This window comes from Chlorocebus sabaeus, chromosome 15 (genome assembly GCF_047675955.1).
Source record: "Chlorocebus sabaeus isolate Y175 chromosome 15, mChlSab1.0.hap1, whole genome shotgun sequence".
Taxonomy (NCBI): domain Eukaryota; kingdom Metazoa; phylum Chordata; class Mammalia; order Primates; family Cercopithecidae; genus Chlorocebus; species Chlorocebus sabaeus.
In genome coordinates this window covers 60,196,505-60,220,754 of record NC_132918.1, presented here as the reverse complement: position 1 = coordinate 60,220,754, position 24,250 = coordinate 60,196,505, and the positions used below count along the sequence as shown (strand labels likewise).

Genomic DNA, 24,250 nt, shown 5'->3' with positions numbered 1-24,250 from the left:
GTAGAAACTACTTTAGTATATTGCATTTATTACACATTGTCTTTTCTGAGCAGAAGTTTGTAGAACCAGCTATTATACTCCATCAAAAAATATTTGTTTATCTTGGAGCATACCCATGTTCTTTGCAAGGCAGAGAAAATGAAAAGAAAAGAGATTACATTTAAAATATGCAGAATTTGATTGCTGGAAAAGTGCTTTACTAATGCAGTTTCAACGCATATAAAGAAATGCATTTGCTATCCATTTCACTTTCTAAAAGGGTGTAGACAGCTTATATACCCCTGGAAAATATTTTCAACTTAAAGAATATCATCCAGGAAATCCTGGCATGTAAGGATGTACTTTCACTATTTTATAGCCTCCAGGGGCTAATGCAATATTGCTATGTATTATTTAAACCACACCACTCCCATGAAATATGACCCTCATCTTGGGTTATAGATTCAGACATGTCATTCAGGAGTAAAAGTGGGACTTCCAGTTGAAATGGCAGAATAAAGATGTTTTCACACTATTCCTCTTATGTGCATCTCACCAAAAACAACAAAAGAAATTAAAAATGATGAAACAAAGAATAACCACAGCTTCAAGCTGCAAATAATGACAAATACCGGCCAACTGTTTTTAAATCTCAACCCTAATGAGTAAGGATTTAGAAAGCTGACACATCAAGTGTGACCTCATGCAGGAATGAGATTTCTTCAAAACTGTCTGCCGTAGTCCTGAAGAAACTGGTGAACAAAATCCAGGGACATGGTAGATTTTGAGAGAAGCAGGGAATGTACACATAGGGCCACAGTTCAACAGTGGAGGCAAAATGAGAAATTGGAAAATATTCCACTTTTATTATGTACAACTAGCAACAAGGCCATGGACGCTTCAAAAGATGAGGAGAGAGGCAACAGTGTCTATCACAACACAGAGAAACTATGACTTAAGGGGCTTCATGTGAGTGCCATGAATCTCTTAAACATCAATAGTAGAAGGAAGATGTAGCTCTAAGGTAAAAGAAATCATTCGTTTGATGAGAAAGTGTTTGAGGCAACATATCTGTGTGAAAGCTACCAGCCCTGTTCCAGCCACACATCCCCATAATTTCTTCAATAAACAAGTGGTCCTATTCAAAGACGGTGAATGGTCAGGAACGTTAATAATCTTTATTAATTAGATGATTAATCAGAACATAAAGCTGCAAGAGAAAGGAAACCATGGGCAAAGGGCAGATGAAGCCTCATTAGAAGAGGAATTATTCAAGGAAAAATTTGAATTCCAGCAAATAGTTCTTTAGAGTCTCAAAGAAGTGAAGATAACATTATTGCTCTTAAAGTTTGAAACACAGAAAAGACAATAGAAAGTGAAGAAAGCAAGTTGGCAGTGCTTGAGGAGCAATGGAAGGGAAACAGTAGAGATGTAAGATATGTTAACACCTGACGTTTCTATTCTTTGTTTTTTCTTCAAGTAAAATTAGATGTAATATTTTAATTTTAAAATAGCTTAATGTCTCTCTTTAATGAAACACTATTTAGAATTTTATTGTATGAGTATAGAAGATGTCAGGAATCATGATTAACATAGTATTTCTAGATGGAGGAGTTGGGTGATTTAAAATTTTTTTTTCTATATTCTCTGTATTCAAATATTTTTTAAATCAGCATATATCATTCTCATAATAGTAAAGTCATTCTTTGAGAAAGTAGAAAAATCTAATGTTCACTGCAGAACTCTAAAATGAATGTTACAATGAGCATGGAGGACTTATCAGTGCACTTAGGTTCTGCTAGGCTGGTAAGTGATTGGAGGATGGCCAGTGGTAGGAGTGGCATTCTGGGAAATAAACAGCAAATCTGACCTTGACTCATTTGAACACCTACAATCCACCAGCAACACTACTAAATACTAGAAATAAACTCAACTACAAGCTTAACTAAGACCATGTTTCCTGTCAGGGAACTTAGAATCATGTTATAGAGTGTGGTTTCTCAGCCTCAGCACTATTGGCATTTGGGTTAAACAATTCTCTGCTGTAGGGGGCTGTCTTGTGCATTGTAGAAGATGCATGTTATGTATCATCATGTTATGATGATGATAACATCATCCCTGGCCTCTGCCCACTAGCTGCCAGTAACACCCCTGACCTGTAACAATGAAAAATGTCTCCAGATATTGCTAAATGTTTTCTGGGGAAAGGGAGGGTGCTAAATCCCCCGCTTCCTGTTGAGAATCACTTTGTAGGAGGGGATGGACCTGTAGAGTTAATAAGCTGTTACCAGTGCTATGCTAGCAGACTATAATGAATTGGGGGGAAAGGCAGGAAGGAGGGACAAGAAGGAAGAATCTGGGTTAGAATGTGGTAATTCTGTGGGGAAGATGAGGAAGAAAGTGGGGGCTGTCTCTTTCTGAGCCAAACCTGAGAATTAAAACAGATTCTTGTGCCAAGGATAATGAGAAGCAACTGTAGCCTGAAATTAATGCATATCCTTTATTCCTAGTTAGTCTAGAGGGCTGTTAGTGATGACTTTCCCTTTTCATCCCTCTTGGCACTAGTTTAGAGGCATCCTGAAGTGGTGCTGGACAATTGTTCATCATTGTAAATGCTTGCCATTAAGACTCAGTATTAATGTGATATTTTATCATTCAGAATGTCCTGCTTTTTACCTGATAATTCTCTGTCCCGATGGTTCTATATCCAGGAAATTGGGTCCTGTAAACAACCAGAATGCCAGGCTTTGGGGAACGAAGGACTGAGTACCCTGTTCTTGACCATCTTCTTCTCAGGTCCCTTTGGGGAGATTTTCTCTCCTGATGTGCCCGTTCACAGTCTATTTAAAGATAAGTCAGGTTGTCTAGATATGTTATCAGACATCTGCAAGTCCTTGGGTAAACCATTAAGATATTTTGGAAAATCGTCTTTCTCATGTAAAACACTTGAAATTTTTAGGCAAAATCGCAAAATCATCTTCCATATTTCCTTGTTTTCTGTCTCTCACAGCAACCCAATATATCTCTCCCATGACTTTCATTTGGAGCTTAAATCCCAAGTAACCATTAACAAAGGTGCTATGCAATCGTTTCTGAAGATGTTTTCATTATTTGTGTGAATGGCGGATTAAAGTCTTTCCCATCCATTAGGCTTGTAAACTAACTAGGGTCAGGAGTCAGATTTTGTTCACCACCACCCAGCCCAGTTCCTAGCAGGGAACAGGAACTCAATAAATATGTGTCACAATAATTTATTTTCAGCAAGCCCTTTTAAAATCAAACCTTAAAGACACAAGGGGAGAAAAATGTTTATTGATGATGTTTGAAACACTGTGACAGCAAGTCAGAGGTAGATTTTTGAACATGGAGGTCTGTTCCACTTCCCTTAAACATACTGGAAGCTCTTTATTTTGCTGGAATATAAAGTTCCATTCAGTTCCTCTTACCACAACCAGATGTATCCAACTGCAGCTGGGGTCTGACCATGTACTTTTCCAACTCGAAAAACCCTAGTGGCTTCTGCTAAATGTTGTAGGAACCTTTCAGCCTAGTAACCCTGCTATTTCCCTTTCTTCTCACACTTTTGACACAGATGGCCTTACTGCTACTATCAAATATGCTTCCTGTGTTTCTGTCTACTTCATAGCTTAGGCTGTACCTCTTCTGGAAAGACCTGATATATTCTCTGCCTGTAGGACTGCTACCCATCCTCTGAAACACCCATCTCAAAAATCTCTTCTTCCAGGAAGCTTTTCCTGATTTGACCAACTGGATATGATTGCTTTCTTTAAAACTTGTGTTTCTATCTTTTCCCCTTTTTTATGGCATTTGCAATACTTTGCCTTGTAAATATTTGTAATATGTATCTCCTCCTCCCAAACCCAAAGAATGAGGGTCTCCTGAGGTCAGGAATGTGTGTGTGTGTGTTATCTTTATGCTCCCATATTTCCCATCTAGTGTGTTTTGTGGGTAGTATATTTTTCAAATGAAAATATCTATTGCTATTTGTCAAATGGAAATATCTACTGATATTTTTCTGAATAAAAGAGAAGTGAATTGAATCAGAACAGACAAACCCATGTGCTGAAGGAAGGGAAACAGCTTATTTTCCTCCCTCTGATAGACGATTTAGGGTTTCATCTCAAGATGATTCATCAGTTTTGTAAAAATAAAATAAAATAAAGACCTCTAAGCATTTCCCCGAAATACAGTCTGTTTCTTATGTAACAATAGTGTATTGGTCCATTTTCACGCTGCTGAGAAAGACATAGCTGAGACTGGGTAATTTATAAAAAGAGGTTAAATGAAGTCACAGTTCCATGTGGCTGGGGAGGCCCCACAATCATGGTAAAGGTGAAAGGCATGTCTTACATGGTAGCAGGCAAGAGAGAATGAGAGCTAAGTGTAAGGGGAAACCTCTTATACAATTATCAGATCTCATGAGACTTATTCACTACCCTGAGAACAGTATGAGGAAAACTGCCCCCATGATTCGCTTATCTCCCACTGGGTCCCTCCCACAACATGTGGGAATTATGGGAGCTACAATTCAAGGTGAGATTTGGATGGGGACACAGCCAAACCATATCAAATAGATTTTGACTGAAATAAGATTAGCAGAATTTCAAGTTTGAAATACTGGCCTCTCAGAGAACATCTCAAATTTCAGTCAAGACAATGTCTGATTTTATTGACTTTTGCAAATGTTGGGTTTTACTTTTACTATAACATTACTGAATGATCCTAAGTTAGACAACAAAATGCCATTGTCTCTTGATTTCCAGGTCTATGAAATATTGATCTAGAATATATCTAGACCCTATACTTATGTATGACAGTGGCAGGAAAACCCACTTGATTATGTAGCATCATTTTGATTGGATATTAATATACTGGATGGAGTAGCTTTTGAATGCTTGGGAAAATTCATTTTTCTCAGGTAAACATTGGCTTTTTAAAAATGAAATTCGTTTGGCCATCTTTATGTCTGAACTTTATTATAAAGTACATGGAGTCAATTATCCCAGTTTTTCCTCTGGCCTCCTGCCTTTTGGCTAGTTTACCCCTGATTTCTGACTTCCTTGGTAGTGCTTCAGGAAAAATAAAAGAAATAAAATTCAAATAAGTCAATTTGCAGCTTGTGAACAGCTCTAGTAAAAGTTTAATAGAGAACAAATTATTGACCACAGTCTGTTCTCATAAGTATCTGTAGATTTCAATTGTCTATTATTTCTATTGTCAGTTATTTCAAAGAGACAAATATTCTATTGCCCTAAGATAGAAATGTAGATTTAGCAGTGTTTTGCTTTCGTGGTACAGTGGAAAATTGAATGTTGTAAGCACTTTGCGGGAATTTTTATGTATGCTGGTGCCTTAAAGTGTCCATTATGAATTTAAATCACATATAAAACATTCTTTCTGAATTAAAGATATCTACCTTTTTCTTCTATTTTAGGCAGCTCATGGCAGAAGGGGACATACAGGCCCACAGGTACAATGATTTTTCCCCTTAACTCCAAATGACAAATATTGCATCCAATCAAGGAGCTGGAATAAAGTCTCTGTAAAGTTTCTAAACTTCCCCTTTTGATGATATTGGTTATGGAATAGAATGCTGGAAAAATCTTAGGTTAAGATTTTAAGAGTTCATATTTTAACTCTTAAATTTGTGGGCACTTTGGTCAAAAACCATAAAAAATAATGGCCAGAGATATACTTAGCACAATTACTGTTAAATTTAACTTTGCTTGGATTTTAAGTACAAACTTGAATAACTTAGTAGATGACCCTTCTTTTACGTTTTCATTTAACTTTGGAATCTTACAATTATTTAAAAAACCCATATAAGCCAAAATAATATAATAAAACTCTTGTACAAATTGGAGTATTTTGTTCAAAAAGTCGGTTAAATCAAAAACCATATCCCATTCTCATTGCGCATGTTGGTGATATGTGTTTCATGAAGCTGTAATATTTATGAAAGAGTGGTTGTGACTTACAATTTTGTAAAACACACATCCTCAGATTAAAAATACAATGAGGATAAATAATCCACTCTTAATGGCAACATGGTGAGACTCTAGAATGTTAAAGATAAAAAGCATCTTAAAAATTACCAGAGAGAAAAGATAGCTTTACTCATGAAAAGATTGACAAATTAGATTGCAGCAACTTCTGTTCAGCAATAATACATGCCAGAAAATAACAGAGTAATATCCTGAAGGTACAGTGGAAAAATAATTGTTAACTTAGAATTTTATACCTAAACTATGAGTAGTGTAAAATAGACACTTTTAGACAAAGAGAGCTTACCATCTAGACATTATCCCTCCCTCCCACATACTTTATCTGTTTCTGCTTCTGTAACAAAATACCTTAAACTGGTAATTTATAAACAACGGAATTTTATTTCTTATAGTTCTAGAGGCTGGGAAGTCCAAGATCAAGACATGAGCAGGTTCAGTGTCTAGTGAGGGCTTGCTGTTCACTCCAGAAATAGTGCCTTCTTGCTGCATCCACACATGGCGGAAGGGGCTGACAGCTACCTTGAGCCTCTTTATAAAGGCACTAATCTCATTCAAGAGGATGGAGCCCTCATGACCTAAACACCTCCTAAAGGCCCCACCTCTTAATACTATTACATGGAGGATTAATTTTCAACATATGCATTTTGAAGAAATACACACATTCAGACTACAGCACATTTCAAGGTTGGACTTCAGCAAAAAGGAGAACCTACCCAGAAAAATGGCATGATATAAATGAAATGAAATTGGAGACAGAAGGTGTTAAATTTTTTTTCTGGTTTCTAGGAAAAGTTATCTATAAGTGCCATTTAATCACATCCAACTATATAACAACTGAAATATAAACTTAGGCTCTCCTGATAGTTGCCTAAATTATAAACTTCTTGAATTCTTTGTGCTTTTTATAATTCTTGTCTGTGACCGAATTCAAGAACAATATGAAGAGAATACAACTTTTGTTCCCTAGATATTTAATTGATTTGAATATAAATATTAATATAATTGTGTAAGATGCTTGAAGATTTTTGAAGAAAATGTGAACTAAATTTTGAGTGTTTTTAAGGTCACATGGCTAAGTTAGATATAATACAAATTGTATAGGAAAGGGGTGGGGGCTGCATGTGTGCATGCATGCATATATATAAAGATGGAAAGGAAATATACCAGCATACTAGCTGTGGTTATCTCTGCTTGATGAGATTATAAGTTTTTATTTCCTTTGTATTTGCATTTATTTTTCACTTTTTTTTTTTTTTTTTTTTGGAAAGATCCTGCATTGACATTGTGACTGAAAAAATATAAGCTTGCAGGTAAAGGAGACAAAATTTTCAGGAAACAGTGTTAACAGATTGATACTTTCTCACCACAGGGAACAGCAGGCATCCCAGGACCAGATGGACTTGAAGGCTCCCTGGGACTTAAGGGCCCTCAGGTACATATCAAGACCAATCAGGGTGTGAGAACATAAAGAAGAATCTGGGAATGGAAAAATCTGAGGACCTGATAGAAACCCTCAAATCCCTCTTGCAGAATTCCAGATGTTTAAAGTTTTCACGATAATAAAGTAAGGAAACGACACAGTTTGAACTCATGCAGCACTTGGTCTGCTTTAAGTTTTGTCCCAGTCAAGAAGTGAAAAGTGAATGAGCAGGCTAGGCAGTGGTCCTTGTGTACTGGGTTCAGGGTAAGTAGGATATTCCAGGGAGATCTTGAGCCAAGGAAAATGTTGAACCTCAGATCTGGGAATTGTGGTCAATTTAGCATAGTAATAGTTCAGTGTTACATATCTTGGTGCTCATGATGTAGAAAAATTGGCTTTATTCTTAGGAAAGAATTGCTCGAAAGACAGCTGGAGACATCAGCGGGGTGATCTGCAGTGCAGCACTCAGCCTGCGCTTGCCAGCTCGCTTCTCCAGGGAGCTACCTCCAGCATTTTTTCCTTTGCAAGGAACAAGCCATACTTGGCTCTTTACACTGATCACATGAGGGGTCGCATGAGGGGTCACATGAGGGGCCAGAGAGAGCAAAATTTAGCTAAAATGTTATGATAAGGGAAAGGAGGTCCTAGCAAATACTGAGATGAAAGAAAGGCCAGACCACAAAAAAGTTAGAACTTTCTTTTTCCTCTCCAAATTTAGTTTTGAAAGCTTAAGGAATAAGTGTACTATTTGGCATAGGCAGGACGATCAATGGTTCTGCTATTTTTCAAAGTTTTAATCCACATAGTTTAAAAAAGTAACTATTATATGTTGGCAGCTTGTTACATGGAAGTTGAGCAAAATATCCTTAAACATCAGAAGGGAAAGTTTGTTCACATTTTGCCAAGATTCAGAGCAGTGAACAGTCTTCCCCTTGGACCTTTATCTCTTCCTAGCTTGATTACTTTTCTTTGTTGTTGCTTTCCAGCTGAGGAAAGCTCACTGTTTTATTTTATTTTTTTTACCTTCAAGCGAGAAATAGTTGCCACTGGGGTTGTGGGGAGGCATTTCAATAGATTGACTAGCTTTATTTCATGCTAAGGAAGTAATACTACAGCATCCCTTCTTCCATTTTATAGAAACTTACTTTTTCTTAATTGTGTAATTTAAAAGCAGAGGCAAAAACCAAACACAGCCTGAAAGTTTCTCTGCACAACATATGAAAGCCACAGCTAATAGGCAGTATCACATTCCAAAAATAGAAATAGTCAGATTTCATCTCACCACATACCATATCTTGTTTATGACCAGTCTTTAGTGTGGTGATTGAATAGAAAACTTATTTAAATGTTCTGGTTTCAGATTTATATTTGTAAGGAATATTTTTCTTTTTAACAGAAGAAATATAAGGAAATGTAGAAAGCAATATGGAAAAGCTCAACCATTCAGCATTTTTTCCAAGCCCCAGTCACTTTGACTGCAAATCCTCAACTGCCTAAATTTCAGATTGGACATTCATATTCCTGCATGAATGAGAATGAGCTCCACAGGCCAGGATGGAAGGAAAGGCATGATTGGAGCTCTCGTTCCCATTTCTGTCCATGTTACTTAGTATTTCTACTTGTAATATTCAATTTAATATTCAATGTTCTCTTTCAGGCAAAAAATAATGCTTTAATTCTATGTACTTAGGGCCCAAGAGGAGAGGCTGGTGTGAAAGGAGAAAAAGGAGGTGTGGGAAGTAAAGGTCCCCAGGTATGTAATGAGATAAATGATTGCATCTGACTTTGATCTTGGCTTGATATGTCTTTGTGGTTTCTTTCATGCAGGTGGAGTTATTTACTGCTTGGGAACCAGGAAAGTGTATTAGGTTTGACTTCAGCTCAATGTGGTGGCCACGTCACATCATGGTCCCTCTTGCAGAGCAGGCTATCACTATCAGACACAGAGGTAGAAAATCAAGCCCTCTTTGCCTCAGCTGCTCAGCTATGTAAATCAGGTCACATCACTCCCCTGATCTCAATCCTTGTGGGGTTTCCCATCCCCACCCCACCCCCAGAATACAGCCTACTTTAGTAGTCCTCAAACTGGCTAAATATGAGAATCTCCTGGGGGAATTATAAAACATTCCACCACCTAGAACCCTTCCCAGGACACTTAAATCAGAATCTCTGGCAATGAGGCCAGGGCAGCAGTAATTTAACTTCTCCCTAGGAGATCTTAATGTAGACTTAGGGTTAGGAATGACTGCTCTGCATTAGCACTGCTCGTGCTTCACAGTGCAGAAGAACCCCCAGAGGAGATTGTTCAGTAGAGAACTTGTTAAAGTGCAGATTCTGAGTCAGCAGGTCTAGGGCAGGGCCTGAGATTCTGTACTTCTAGGGCACTCCCAGATGATGCTGATGCTGCTGGTCCAGACCACATTTTTAATAGAACGGCCCTATGTGATCTGGCCCTCATCTACCTGCTATCAGTATTATTTGTTTAGCTGTTTGCCTGTCTCTCCTTCTAGATTGCAAGTTCCATAAAGGATAGGACTTTGTTTTATTACGCTCTATTCCTGGAGTCCAGAATATCAGTACCTGGCACATAGTAGAGCTTAACACATATTTGAATATTGAATCAAACAATAAATGAATGAATGAGACACACTTGGGAATTGTGTTCTCCACTAACAGTAGGGTAAAAGGAGTCCATTGCTTGTGTGGATTAGTTTAACCAGGCAGTCCAATATGCAAGTGGTTGTGTTTATCACTAGAACATTTAAGAAAATTTAAGAGGCTGTTTGCATAAACTTGTATCTCATGACACTATTTTTTAATTATAACTTTTATTTTAGGTCTAGGGGTACACGTGCAGGTTTGTTATAGAGGCAAACTGCATGTCATGGGGCTTTGGCATACATATTATTTTGCCACCCAGATAATAAGCATAGTACCAAATTAAGTATTTTTTTCTGATCCTTTCCCATCCTTTACTTTCAAGTAGGCCCCAGTGCCTGTTGTTCCCCTCTTTGTGTCCATGTGTTCTTGTTGTTTAGCTCCCACTTATAAGTGAGAACATGTAGTATTTGTTTTTCTGTTCCTGTGGTAGTTTGCTTAGGATAATGGCCTCCAGCTTCATCTATGTTGCTGCAAAGGACATGATCTCGTTCTTTTTTATGGCTGTATAGTATTCCATGATGTATATTTACTACATTGTCTTTGTCCATTCTACTGTTGTTGGGCATTTAGGTTGATTCCATGTCTTTGCTATTGTGAATAGTGCTGCAATTAATGTACACATGCATGTGTCTTTATGGTAGAATGATTTATATTCTTTTGGGTAAATACTCAATAATGGGATTGCTGGGTTGAATGGTGATACTGTTTCAAGTTCTTTGCGGTATCACCACACTGCTTTCCACAATGGCTGAACTAATGTATGGTCCCACCAGGAGTGTGTAAGTGTTCTATTTTCCCTACAACCTCACTAGCATCTGTTATTTCTTGACTTTTTAATAATAGCCATTCTGACTGTATCTCACTATGGTTTTGATTTGAATTTCTCTAATGATCAGTGATTTTGAGCATTTTGTAATAATACAGAACTGTGTTTGATACTACAAAAAATATAAGTGTTTGTTGTGCTTCTCTCCCTGGGTTTCATGGGAGGACTGCAGGGCTCCTCTAACCTGTAGTGCAACACAGAAAGCGTTGACAGCCTGGGGGTGGGGGATGCCGCTGGATTAAAAAATGGGAATGAGGCCCCTCTGGTGAGGTCTGTGTCCATGAGGGTGAGAGGTGCGTTACAGGCATGGAGGCATCAGAAAGGGGAGGGTTGTATGGAGTGGGATTGAGCATATTTTCATATGCCTGCTGGCCATGTGTATGTCTTCTTTTGAAAATTGTTCATATCCTTTGCACACTTTTTAATGTGGTTGTTTGTTTTTGGCTTGCAAATTTGCTTAAGTTCCTTAAGATTCTAGATATCAGACATTTGTTAGATATGTAGTTTGCAAATATTTTCTCCCATTCTATATGTTGTCTGTTTACTCTGTTCATAATTTCTTTTGCTATGCAGAAGCTCTTTAGCTTAATTGGGTCTGTCAATTTTTGTTTGTGTTGCAATCGCTTTTGTCATCTTTCTCATGAAATCCTTGCCAAGTCCTATGTCCAGAATGGTGTTTCCTAGGTTATCCTCCAGGGATTTTATGCTTCTAGATTTTACATTTAAGTCTTTAATCCATCTTGAGTTGATTTTTGTATATGGTATAAGGAAGGGGCCTGGTTTCAATCTTCTGCATATGGCTAGCCAGTTCTTCCAGTACCATTTATTGAATAGGGAGTCTTTTCCTCATTGCTTGTTTTTGTTGGTTTTGTCAAAGATCAGATGGTTGTAGGTGTGTGGCTCTATTTCTGGGCTTTCTATTCTGTTCCATTGGTCTAGAGTCTGTTTTTATGCTAGTACCATGCTGTTTTGGTTACTGTAACCTTATAATATAGTTTGAAGTCACATAAGGTGATGCTTCAAGCTTTGTTCTTTTTGCTTAGGATCGTCTTGGCTATTCACATTCTTCTTTGGTTCTATATAATTTTAAAATAGTTTTTTTCTATTTCTGTGAAGAATGTCATTGGTAGTTTCATGGGAATAGCATTCAGTCTGTAAACTGCTTTGGGCAGCATGATCATTTTAACAGCATTGATTCTTCCTGTCCATGAGCATGGAATGTTTTCCCATTTGTGTCATCTCTGTTTTCTTTGAGCAGTGTTTTGTAATGCTCATTTTAGACATCTTTCACCTTCCTAGTTAGCTATATTCCTTGGTATTTTTATTTGTACATTTTTGTGGCAATTGTGAATGGGATTGCATTCCTGATTTGGCTCTCGGCTTGTATGTTGTTGGTGTATAGTAATGCTACTGATTTTTGTATTTCAATTTTGTATCCTGGAACTTTGCTAAAGTTGTTTATCAGATCAAGTAGCTTTTGGGTAGAGACTATTGGGTTTTTTAGATATAAATTCTTGTCATTTGCAAACAAGGATAGTTTGACTTCCTCTCTTCATATTTGGATGCCTTATATTTCCTTCTCTTGACTGGTTGCTCTGGTCAGGACTTCCAGTACTATGTTGAATGGGAATGGTGCTAGAAGGCATCCCTATATTGTTCTGGTTTTCAAGGGGAAGGCTTCCAGCTTTTGCCCATTCAGTATGATGTTAGCTGTGGGTCATAGATGGCTGTTACTATTTTGATGTACATTCCCTCAATCCCTGGTTTGTTGAGGGTTTTTAACACGAAGGGATATTGAATTGTATCAAAAGCCTTTTCTCCATTTATTGAGAAAATCAGGTAGTTTTTGTTTTTAGTTCTATTTACATGATGAATCACATTTATTGATTTGTATATGTTGAACCAACCTTGCATCCCAGAGATAAGGCCTACTTGATTATGGTGAATTAGCTTTTTGATGTGCTACTGGATTCGCTTTGCTAGTATTTTGTTGATGATTTTTACATTTATGTTCAGCAAGAATATCAGCCTGAAGTTTTCTTTTTTCGTTGTGTCTCTGCCAGGTTTTGGGATCAGGATGATGCTGGTCTCATAGAATGAGTTAGGGAGAAGTCCCTCCACTTCAATTTTTAGGAATAGTTTTAGTAGGAATGGTATCAGCTCTTCTTTATACATCTGATAGAATTTGGCTTTAAATCTATCTGGTCCTGGATGTTTTTTCATTGGTAGGCTTTTTATTATTGAGTCAGCGTTGGAGCTTGTTATTGGTCTTTTCAGGAATTCAGTTTCTTTGTGGTTCATTCTTGGGAGGTTTGTGTCCAGGAATTTATCTATTTCTTCTGGATCTTTTAGTTTTTGTACATAGAAGTGTTCATAATAATCTCTGAGGGCTTTTTTTTTTTTTGTATTTCTGTGGGGTCAGTGGTAATGCCCCCTTTTTCGTTTCTCATTGTGTTTATTTGGATCTTCTCTCCTTTTTTTGGTATTAGTCTAGCTAACTAGTCTATCTTATTTTGGCAAATAACAAATTCCTTGATTTGTTGTTCTTCTGTATGGTTTTCTGTATCTCAATTTCCTTCAGTTCAGCTCTGATTTTGGTTATTTCTTGTCTTCTGCTAGCTTTGGGGTTGGTTCTCTAGTTCCTCTGGTTGTGAAGATAGGTTGTGTTAATTTGAGATCTAATTTTTTGATTAGGCATTTATTGCTATAAACTTCCCTCTTAACACTGTCTTATCTGCGTCCCAGAGATCCTGGTATGTTGTATCTTTGTTCTTACTAGTTTCAAAGAATTTATTGGTGTCTGCCTTAATTTCATTATTTACCCAAAAATTTTCAAGAGCAGGTTGTTTAATTTCCATGTAATTGTATGATTTTGGGTGATTTTCTTAGCATTGATTTTTATTTTTATTTCAGTGTGGTCCAAGAGTGTGCTTGATATGATTTTTTTAAAATTTACTGAAGATTGTTTTATGTGTGATTGTGTGGTCAGTTTTATGATATATACCATGTGGCGATGAGAATAATGAATATTCTGTTGTTTTGGGGTGGAGAGTTCTGTATATGTCTGTTAAATCAAGTGTTGAGTTCAGGTTCTAAATTTCTTTCTTAATTTTCTGCCTAGATGACCTGCCTAATACTGTCACATGACACTGTTTTTAAGCATGCTAATTATTACTTGTGAAGTTGCTTCTTCAAAAAGCATAAAAACTTTAAAATGTCATGGTATAAATAACTTGATGAAAATAACTATTTCGCACTCATATCCTTGAATCAATAAAAGCTTGCTGGTGCCACAAATTGAAATTTTTAAAAGATAGAAATGCCAAGAAAAACATATATCATGTGATTATCTCATCTGTTTATATAAAATATGGAGATGTGAGTGGGTTGAAATCCAAAAGTCTTGCTATCTCTTTTGTTCTAGAATCCAAATTGCATGGCTGTGCAGAGCACATCTGTGAATGAGTACCCTTTAATCTTGCTTTGGCAAGATTGGTCAAGGCCATAAATCATTCAGCCTCTTGGCATTGTCAGAGTTAGTCAGAAGGTACCACTTCTCTCTAGTCTATGTCTTCCAGTTTTCTGGCTGGCAAACATGGTTTTTCTTTCTGTGCTTGGCTTTCTTGAAATACCTTTTTCAATACAGTGAAAATGCTATTTCAAAGATGTTTACAATTTTTTATGTTCAGGACGTGGATGAATGGGGTCACAACATTGTTGTGTCCAAAAGAAAGCCACAGAGACTAACACAATCAGATACACAAGAGAGTATTATTCTTTACTGGTTCTATAAATCCCCTGCCATAAGTTTCATATTGTTTTACAGCACACAAGGACCAGCCACTGGAGTAGAATAACATGAGTGCTTTCTAATTTCAGGATTTGAAGTTTCTCTTAGGATATACATTTAGGAAAAGATGTGATTTCTGTTGACAATATTCTGAAGGCTTATTAACTAGCATTGTGTATAAATCACATGTGGGCTAATCCAGCCGAGTGTGTGACTATGATACAAAAGAATACAGTCCATGGCACAATGAAAAGAAAGAAAGAACTTTGAAAGGAATAGTGTATTCTTCTGTACCTTCCTTCATTCCCCTTTTGGTTTACCCTAACATCCTATTCTAATTTAATCAATACCTGAAAAATAAATAAATAAAAGAATGGAAAATCAGACACAAAAGTACAAATTTCAATTGAAGCTGTAATTATTTTTTGAATACTTATGCTTTCTTGGTGAATGAATCACTAGTGGCTTGTACAATATCAAGAAAGTTTGGGATGTTCAATGCAATTGGGAGTCCAGAGTAGAATTTCTCTTTTTGTCTTTACAAAGCATAGCATAGTGGTAAATGGTATACAGTCTGGAGCCAGACTGCCTAGGATTGATTCCTAACTTTGTACCTTACTAGCTCTGTGACCTTGGGAAATTTATGTAACCACTTTGTGCTTCAGTTTTTTGCTGTAATAATAAGGATGGTAATAGTAGCTACCTCATTGGATTGTTGTGAAAATTAAAGCATTTAATATATGTAGGTGCTTAGAAAATTGCCTGCAGTCATAAGCTGTATGTGTTTGTTATTACTACTATATTGTATCAATATACCCAATTTAATGGGGGTATTTTAGGGCTCAAAGAATGCAGGTCACCATTCCAGGAAAGGCCATGATAGTAATATAACAATATGTAACCTGTAGTAGTCAACGACTTTCATCATTCTGTATGAGCTAAGTTTGGTGGTCCATTAACCATTCCTTTTATTCATTTAACAAACATTTACTAAGTGCTGCTTGTGTGTTGGGCCCTATTCTAGGATACAAGAATGAATCACGTATAGACTCCAGCCTCACGTGTACCCAGTCTCTTAAAGGAGGCTCATACAAACAAACAATTGCCACGTGATGTGCTAAATGTTAAAAGAGAATTACACTCAAAGTAGAATGATGTGGTAAAGGATGGAGTTAAACGAGATGAGTGTATTTGGTTTTGCTGAATGAGCAGGTGTTTTCCGGGTAACCACGGTAAAGGCAGGCATTCAGAAGGAGGACAGAACCAAGTTACACAGAGATATCAAGGTGAGTTTTGGGAACCACAAATGGCTCTATATGGTTGGAGTGTAGAATGCACGGAGAAGTATTAGAAGTTAAGGTTAAGGACTAGTACTGTCAAGATTGACACCTCAGATGTTTTGGGGTTTTTTCTTGCATTAGCTCACCATGTAATGGCCTCTTGATTTTTTGTTTTCTCAGACTTAGCTGATACCTAACTTTTAAAGAAGCTGAGCATTTGATCTCCTTGTTTCTTTCCACCTTGATATTTGTTCATTGTGAGTTTTCATACATTTCCCCCACACAAATAAAAAGAAGTGACAAGGATTCCTTTTAAGTGTGGGAAGACCCTGTACCTCTTCTACCTGCCCTGCCTTATCTAATCCAAAGTCAGGGTGTCCTTGGCAGTGCCCCAACCATTAAACCTAAACTCCCAAGTGCAGTCTCTTCTGATAAGGTGCTAAGCACAATTTTCAAAAAAGCATTAACCTCTAAACACTTCTTTCCTATCCTTGCTTAACACTAAAGCAGTTGTGGTTGCCAAGGGCTCTGTAACTAACTCAACATGAGAAAAAAAGTGGGACAATCAAGTCCCACTTTTGGAGGTTTGATGTGGCCTCAGCCTTATGCATCAAGTTTGGAGAGCCACATTTTTTAGAACTCCAATCTGGACTAATGCATGGATGGTAAGAGTTTGGGAATCCTGTCCCACACAAGGGCCTCAGAGCAGCAGGCATAGTGACTGGGACTTGAGTCTTTAGAGTCAGATACAATTAGGTTCAATTCCCATCTAATCCTCTTAACTGAGCAATTTGGATGTGAATGCCTTGAGAAACTGTTTTTGATCAGTAAATGGGGTTAATAACAGGCATCTCACTGTGTTGTTGTAAGAATTAAAGACTGTATTTATTTACCACTCAGCACAGTGCCTTGCACAAAATGTGAATGCTCAATAAAAGGCAGCCATTACAACAAAGCCAATGAAGATTTGATCTCTAGCTAATGCCCTTCCCCTTTAAATGCCCTAAACTTCTCTTAACCCTCCATAGTTATTCTTGATCTCAAGTCAAGTAAGCTCTTTCACTCTTTGATATCTTTCCAGGGGTGATAACTTTTTTGTCTTTCTTTTAGAATCCACCAGTGTGATTCCTTGTCTAACCAGCAGTATTTGAGCAGGTGATTTATCTGGGTAACCATTCACTGAGGCTTGAGCCCTATTCACCTATGTCACAAACCTCACTTTGGTACTTTGCAAGATCCTGCATAGGAAACAGAATCAGGTTTTCTGATTCTCTAATGGCAAGGTCCTCTATGTATCCAACCATCTACTCATCCAAGACTTTTTTTTTATTTTGAAAGTTCTTAAAACAGGATATCTCTCACTGTGCTTGTGCGTGTTTGAGGTAACTACACATGAAATAATCTCCCCAAATCATCCTCTGTCTCAGAATTCATGTTGGGATGAAGAATGGAAAGTAGACTTCTAGACAGATCTTCCAATTTATACCTTGCTTTTCAGGACAATTAGAATCTCTCTACTTCTTTGTACAGTGCATGAAAATTTCATATGGAAAAACCAGCTAATTAAACACATTAGTTCATCTCTCTTGAGAATCTTTCCTGGGTAGATAAATGGATGGGTTGATGGGTCCTAGGTAGCCTATGATGCTCCAGAGATATGAATTAATAGGATGTGCCCATTAAAGAAGTATACAGTCTAGTCTCTAAGGAATGAGAGAGAGAAATACACTAACAATTACATACAGAGTAGAGGAATCTGGGGGACAAGTATGAGACCCATCACAGCCAGGAAGTTTGGGTATTCTTCCTGAAACAGTGATGCTAAAAGTAGGATTTTTCAGAGGAGGGAGATTGTACCTCTCCTTGGAGGGAAAAAAATGGACCAGCTAAGGGAAAAATTTGCATGACTGTGGAGACGTAAGACAAACATTTGATGAATCACTTGCTTTGATGTGCCTGAACATAAAGCAATGGAAGTAGTCACAGAAAATGAGGTTCCAGAGGCATGCAATTCCAACATTTTGAGGGATTTTGCATATTAAGAAGACCTTAAACTTTATTCTGAAAGATATTCAGAATTTCAGACAAAGCGGTAACATGAGCCTGACATTTTAAATCTCTCTCTAAAAACGGTGGAGAATGGATTAGAGGAAGACCTGGCTACAGCTAGGAGAGCCAAGAATTTAGGCAGGATGCAAAATGGGCCTGAAGGCAAGTAATGAGAATGGAAGAGGGAGGGGTACAGAAAGTAGACAGAGTCTACTGTGGGTTGTAGCTGAGGGGTTTTGAGAAGTGAGGTAGTGGAAGGGTCTAGGATGATTCTCAGGTTTCTGGCGTGGGTCTCAATGGTAATAAAGGGTGATACTATTCCTTTATGAAAAGAAAATGAGACTAGAAGCATGATTTAGGGTAAATGTGAAGGTTTTGAGAATCCATTTCTATTCAATAGGATGTCCAATGGGAATTTTATTTATTTTTTTAGACAGAGTCTCACTCTATCACCCAGACTGGAGTGCAGTGACACAATTATAGCTAACTGCAGTCTTGAACTTCTGGGATCAAGTGATCCTCCTGCCTCAGCCTCCCAAGTAGTTGGCATTACAGGTGTGTGCTGCCATGCCTGGCTGATTCTTGGGCTTTGTTTTGGTTTTCGGCATAGAGTCTTGCTATGTTACTCAGCCTTTTAATACATGGCTCCGGTGTTCAGTTGAGTGGTTGGGACAGGAGAGCATGTATTTAGGAGTCATTGTGTAGAAGTGGTATGTGAATTCATAGGGGTGCCATTCAGGAAGAGGGGGTAGAGTTAGAGAAATAAGGTCAGAGAATGGAGTCCTGGGGTACACAGAATTTAAAAGGCAAATAGAATAAGGGGCGCCTTCAAAGGTTAATGGGAGGAGCCTAGAGAGGTACCAGGAAGACCATGGGAACTTGGTGTGACAAGTTAAGGGAAAAGTTTCAAAGACCACATGATCAAACTCAAAAAAGGTGAGAGCAAAAAAATGTCAACTGGACTGAACATGAAAGTCAAAGGAGTTAGCTCCATGGAGTGGTGGCAGTGAAAGTTAGAAGGGACTGGGTTGAGAGCTATCTATGGAGGATGACAATAATGAGAATTTTCTTTAAAGATGAAGGAAGGGGGAGAGATAGGGTATTATGGAAAGATTATTATCTTTGTTAGTAACCAGTTTATTGTTCAACAGTCCTTCCTATTAGGAAATTTTTTATGTCCAATGTATTGCTTTTTAAATTTTTTTAAAAGATGAAAATGTTAATGTTACTGTATTTTTGTTCTGAACGAAATAAATTTTCAAGTATCATGTTCATTACACAGAGGTTGGTTTATTTACTTTTAAATTACAACAACCATGACAAAAAAATTGTGCAAATGATTTCAGCTCACGGGGGTTGGGATTATTTACAAATACCTGTAAACAGTTTTACCAAAAGAGATTTCTCTTACCATATGTTTAGATATCCCAAAGGAAAAATCCGATTCCAAGTGTTCATAACAGAGGAAGGCAGTTGTGTCATCTCTGAATTGGTATTTTAAAATGTTAAGTCTAAAGTTGTTCCAATGAAATATGCTTTCTAGAATGTTGGAAGGACTTACTTGCATTATATCTAATAGCTTTTCCATATAGATTGGTGTTATATTTATCATCTGTTTAAGTCTTGCTATGTTCTTCAATAAGATCTTAAGACTTGCTTTCTTTAGGTTTTGCGTCTTTCTTGTTAAATTTATTCTAAGCATTTTACAGTTTTTTTCTTCTTTTGGTAAGTGGGAATTTGTTTACATTTATTTTTCTAACTTATCACTAGGAAAGAGAAAATTATTTCAGAATATTTATCTTATATTACCTAAACATATCTTATGAACACTGTTTTAGTAAAGTTTCTTGAGCTTTCTAATATACATTCATATGATTTTCCAGTAAAGATCATTTTGTCTTCCAAAAAATGTTTTCTACCAAAGCCAGTCCTTTCTACCAAAGGACAAAGAAGGATTATAGTTCAAGGCAAATGTCATTTGGAATGGCTTCTTTAAGTGTTAAGCATTTTAACAACATCTGTTCTTAGAGCAAAACAACCTGAAATCACTTTGGAAGAGAAAACTCACAAGGAAGCACAATTCTTTAGACAACATCTGGCATGAATTACTTTATTAATTTTCTTTTATTTACTAGTCTTTATTTGATGGTGGCAGTGCTTTTTTCAGAGCAAGAATCGATGCAACCATAACTCTTCTCTCATCTGTGGTTCATTTTCCTCTTATAAGACAAAGAAAGGGTTTGAAGGAAAGTTGCTTTATGTTTTGCTATATTTGCAATCCCCTTGTTTTGTTTCAGGGAGCTCCAGGACCCGGAGGAGAGGCAGGGAATCAAGGCCATTTGGGAAGCCAAGGAAATAAAGTAGGTCACATTCTTTATACTCACCAAAGTTGAGGTTTTCTGCTCAAGAGAACTCTTATATTAGCCAGAGCCCTTTCAACACAAACGAGGACACATTTTCTGGTCCCTAAACCCTGGCTTGATTCTTAGAGAGCCAGCAACCTCTAAGGACGTGGGTGTGGACCTGGATGAGATCAGGGATTCCAGCTCAGTGTAATTTCAGAGGGGAGGGATACACCCTATTGGAGCTGAGGGATCTCAGGGAACAAGGGATTTTCTGGGGCAGGCCTTCGTTTTTCTTTTCCAGTCTCTCTTAATTTCCTCCCGCCACCTCTTTTTTTTTTCTTCCTTTCTTTCCTCTATTCGCACAAACTTTTGCTAAGACCAAAGGCCTTTAAGACCAAGGCACTATACTGAGCATTCAGTTGGGCTGAAGAATCAACTCCAGAAGAGACATCTTTATTTTGGTCATTGATTGCACCTTCCATGCTTAGAACAGTGGTTGGCATGTAATATGTGCTTAGTAAATACTGAATAAATGAATTCGTGGGTGGCATAATATATATGACATGAAACCAACCCCAAAGAATATTTTCATAACAATCTATGATGTGAAATAGAGATAAGGGGCTAAAATGGAGGTTTAAATAGCATTATTACAAGTATTTCTGGGATGGGAAAGGAGGCATCATAGAAAATACAGACTTTGAGTAGAACTTAGATGATAAAAATTTTGGCAAGCAGAGAAGGGAATGGGGGGACTGTAATGAGAAAAAAACATGTGAAGGAAGGCACAAGGTTGGAAAATCCTAAAAGAGGAGGTACCTAGGCATGAAAAATGATCCTGTCTGGCAGGACAAAAACAACAAGAAAGTCTGTGGTGAATTTATTCAGTGGCCAGCACAGTATTATCTAAAACTTTTGAATGGAGTGGATGAGCACAGCTAGACTTTTGGAAGATTTTAAATAGGCAATTCACTGTAGAAATATTATAAAGCCTAGGCCGTGTGTGGTGGCTCACCCCTGTAATCCCAGCACTTTAGGAAGCTGAGCCAGATAGATCACTTGAGGTCAGGAGTTCCAGACCAGCCTAGCCAACATGGTGAAACCCCGTCTCTACTAAAAATACAAAAATTAGCCAAGTGTGGTGGTACATGCCTGTAATCCCAGCTACTCAGGAGGCTAAGGCAGGGAGAATTGCTTGAACTCAGGAGGTGGAGGTTGTAATGAGTCAAGATCCTGCCACTGCACTCCAGCCTGGGTGACAGAGCAAGACTCCATCTCAAATAAATATTATATGAAGCCTGAGAGATTGAAAGCTAGGACAACAGTTGGTGCACTCTTATAGTCTCCAAGGCAAATAGTGATTAGGTGACTTAACATGGTGAGGACCTAACTTGTGATGATTCCTTAGAACTCTTCCAATAGGGGACTGAGGCAGAGAGGAGTGGGCTAGATGACTTGGATGCTCCGTGTATGAGGGGTAACCGTATCACAGACATAGGAAAGTCATTAGGAAGAGTGGGTTTAAGAGGAAAGAAAATCACCTGGGGGGATAGCGGAAAGGGTTTAGGTATGGTTGGATATGTAAATTTCAGAGTCATTTGGATTAAAAATAACTCTTGGTGATGCCCCTTTGTAAGAAGTCCAAGAGGAAACAAGACAATTATTAGGAAGGAAGGAAAATCAACAAAAAAGCACACTAGATTTTGAGTAGAGTTCAAGAAGGGAGGTGAGGAGTATCAACTGGTGAAGAAAAGTTAAAGAGGGGAGGAGTGGAGAGGCCATGATATCTGGTGGCTAAGACATTCTAAAGAACAGTTTCAAAAGTGTAGCAATTGAGAAGAGAGAAAGGGAGACAGACTGCAAAGTACCAAGAAATGTGTGAGGAGAAAATGGATTAAAATCTGTAAACTACTCTTTGGAAAACCTAGGCCTTTAAGGGGAAGAGGAAGACTACTTATACTGGCAAGGTCTAGGAAAGTTTGACGTGGGATATTGGTTTGTTTTTAATGACAGGAGAGACCAGCATGTTTATAATCAGAGGAGAAAACCAGGGAGAAAAGAGGAGATTGAAATTGTAGGAAAGAGTAGACAGAGTAGATGATTAACAGAGAAATTTGGCAAAGAGGATGAGCTTGAGGACATAAGAAAAGGGGTTAACTTTGTACTGAAGAATTGTTCAAGGCTGATATGATGGAGTCCAGCAGTTGAGTGTTGCAGAGACAGTTAATTGGAGGATGTAACAAGATAAGTGGATGACAAGAACAATCAACTGCAAAAGGAAGGGACTTCTATGGCATGTAGTGTAGCAATATATGGCGTGTAATCAGGAAATCATAGTTTGGAACAAAGACAATGCTGCCTTCTTGCCCCTGAAGAAGGCTCTAGGGGAAGTGGTGTCACCAGTAAAAATAAAGTTTCTCTTACCAGGGGTAGACATAGATAAAGGGACCCTAGAGTTGGATAGAGATGACCTTGGGGAAGTAGATAAACAGGAGGAGGGAAGTTGTGCCTTAGAAGATCATTTTTAATACAAAAGACTTGGGGTCCGGGGAGGGGGGTCAAGAATTTAGATGGCAAGTGCCCCAAAGAAAACCCAAATCCTCTGTACTGCCCTAGGGTGGACTGGGTACTCTAGACTCATGATTCACTGAGATAAACCTTAAACACTTACCCCTACCTTACTCCAGTAAGTTCAGATTTCCAGGAGGCAAGTAACTCAGCAGCTAATCCTGGGCTCAACACTTGTCTCTACCAATAACCAACCATGCGCCCCTAGACAAACCATATGACTTTCCTTGTTTCCTTACCGTAAGGCAGATGTTCTGAAATTTTAGTGTGCATGTGAATCAGCTGAGAAGCTTATGTAAAAGCACATATTTTGGGTTCCACTTACCAGAGTCTAACCCAATGGGATCCAAGAATTTTCTTGACACATGAACCCTGGATGCAGCAGGTGGTCCCCACATCTCACTTTGAGAACCACTGTACTAAAAGGCATCAAGGCAGATGATCTCCTGCTTCCCTTTCATAGAATCCTATTCTTCGTCACCCCCAGAGCAGTGCTGGTGGTCACTTGTCCATTTTCCCTTATGTTGCTTTTCTGTCCCTAAAAAAGATTTAACGATTCCCCACCTTTTAAGTGTAGGTTGCACACACTTGCACACTCTATCTTCCAAAGAGTACAGTATAGAAGGGGAGGGAGATGTAGAGTAGCTTGGCATTAGGGAAACTTGACTGCGATTATCTCAACCAGAAGATCAAGGTTAACATCAACAGTGATGTCATGTTGATTATATATACCCTTAATATGATGTGATGAGAATGGCCTTTTACCTGTGTAATCTTCCTCCCCCAAACCCATAAGCCCAGTCTAATCAGAAAAACAGCAATGGGGAACATTCTACAGAATGCCTGGCCAATACTTCTCAAAATGATCAAGGTTATCAAAAAGGTGGAGAAACTGTCCCAGTTTAAAGGAGCCTAAGGAGACATACCATGCGGATCCTGGATTGGATCCTGGAACAGGAAAGGAATATCAGGTTAAAAAAAAAAAAAAAAAGAAAAAATCTGAATAAAGTATGGGCTTTAGTTAATAATAATAAATCAGTATTGATTCAGTGGTGACAAATGTACCCTACAAATACAACTAGTGTAATATAATGTTAAAAATAGGGGCAAATTGATGTGGATATATAGGAACTTTTCTGTATTATGTTCACAACATTTCTGTAAATTTGAAACTATTCCAGAATTAAAATTGTTACCTTTTTATAAAAGAAGTTAACCTTCCTCTGTAAACCTGTGTTGATTTCCCATGTAGTTGAACTTCCCTCAACATAATATTGAGATTGATTCATAACCCACAGTAAATGTT

At 37.8% G+C, this 24,250-nt stretch overlaps 1 protein-coding gene across 1 annotated transcript in view; it reads left to right on the top strand.

Moving 5' to 3' along the window:
• COL6A6 (collagen type VI alpha 6 chain) overlaps positions 1-24,250 on the top strand; it is a 111,235-nt gene that overhangs the window by 41,611 nt on the left and 45,374 nt on the right. The window contains exons 20-23 of the mRNA XM_038002892.2: positions 5,435-5,470; positions 7,375-7,437; positions 9,116-9,178; positions 20,329-20,391. Of these exons, the coding sequence (XP_037858820.2) occupies positions 5,435-5,470; positions 7,375-7,437; positions 9,116-9,178; positions 20,329-20,391 (225 nt within the window). The remainder of the gene's footprint in view (positions 1-5,434; positions 5,471-7,374; positions 7,438-9,115; positions 9,179-20,328; positions 20,392-24,250) is intronic.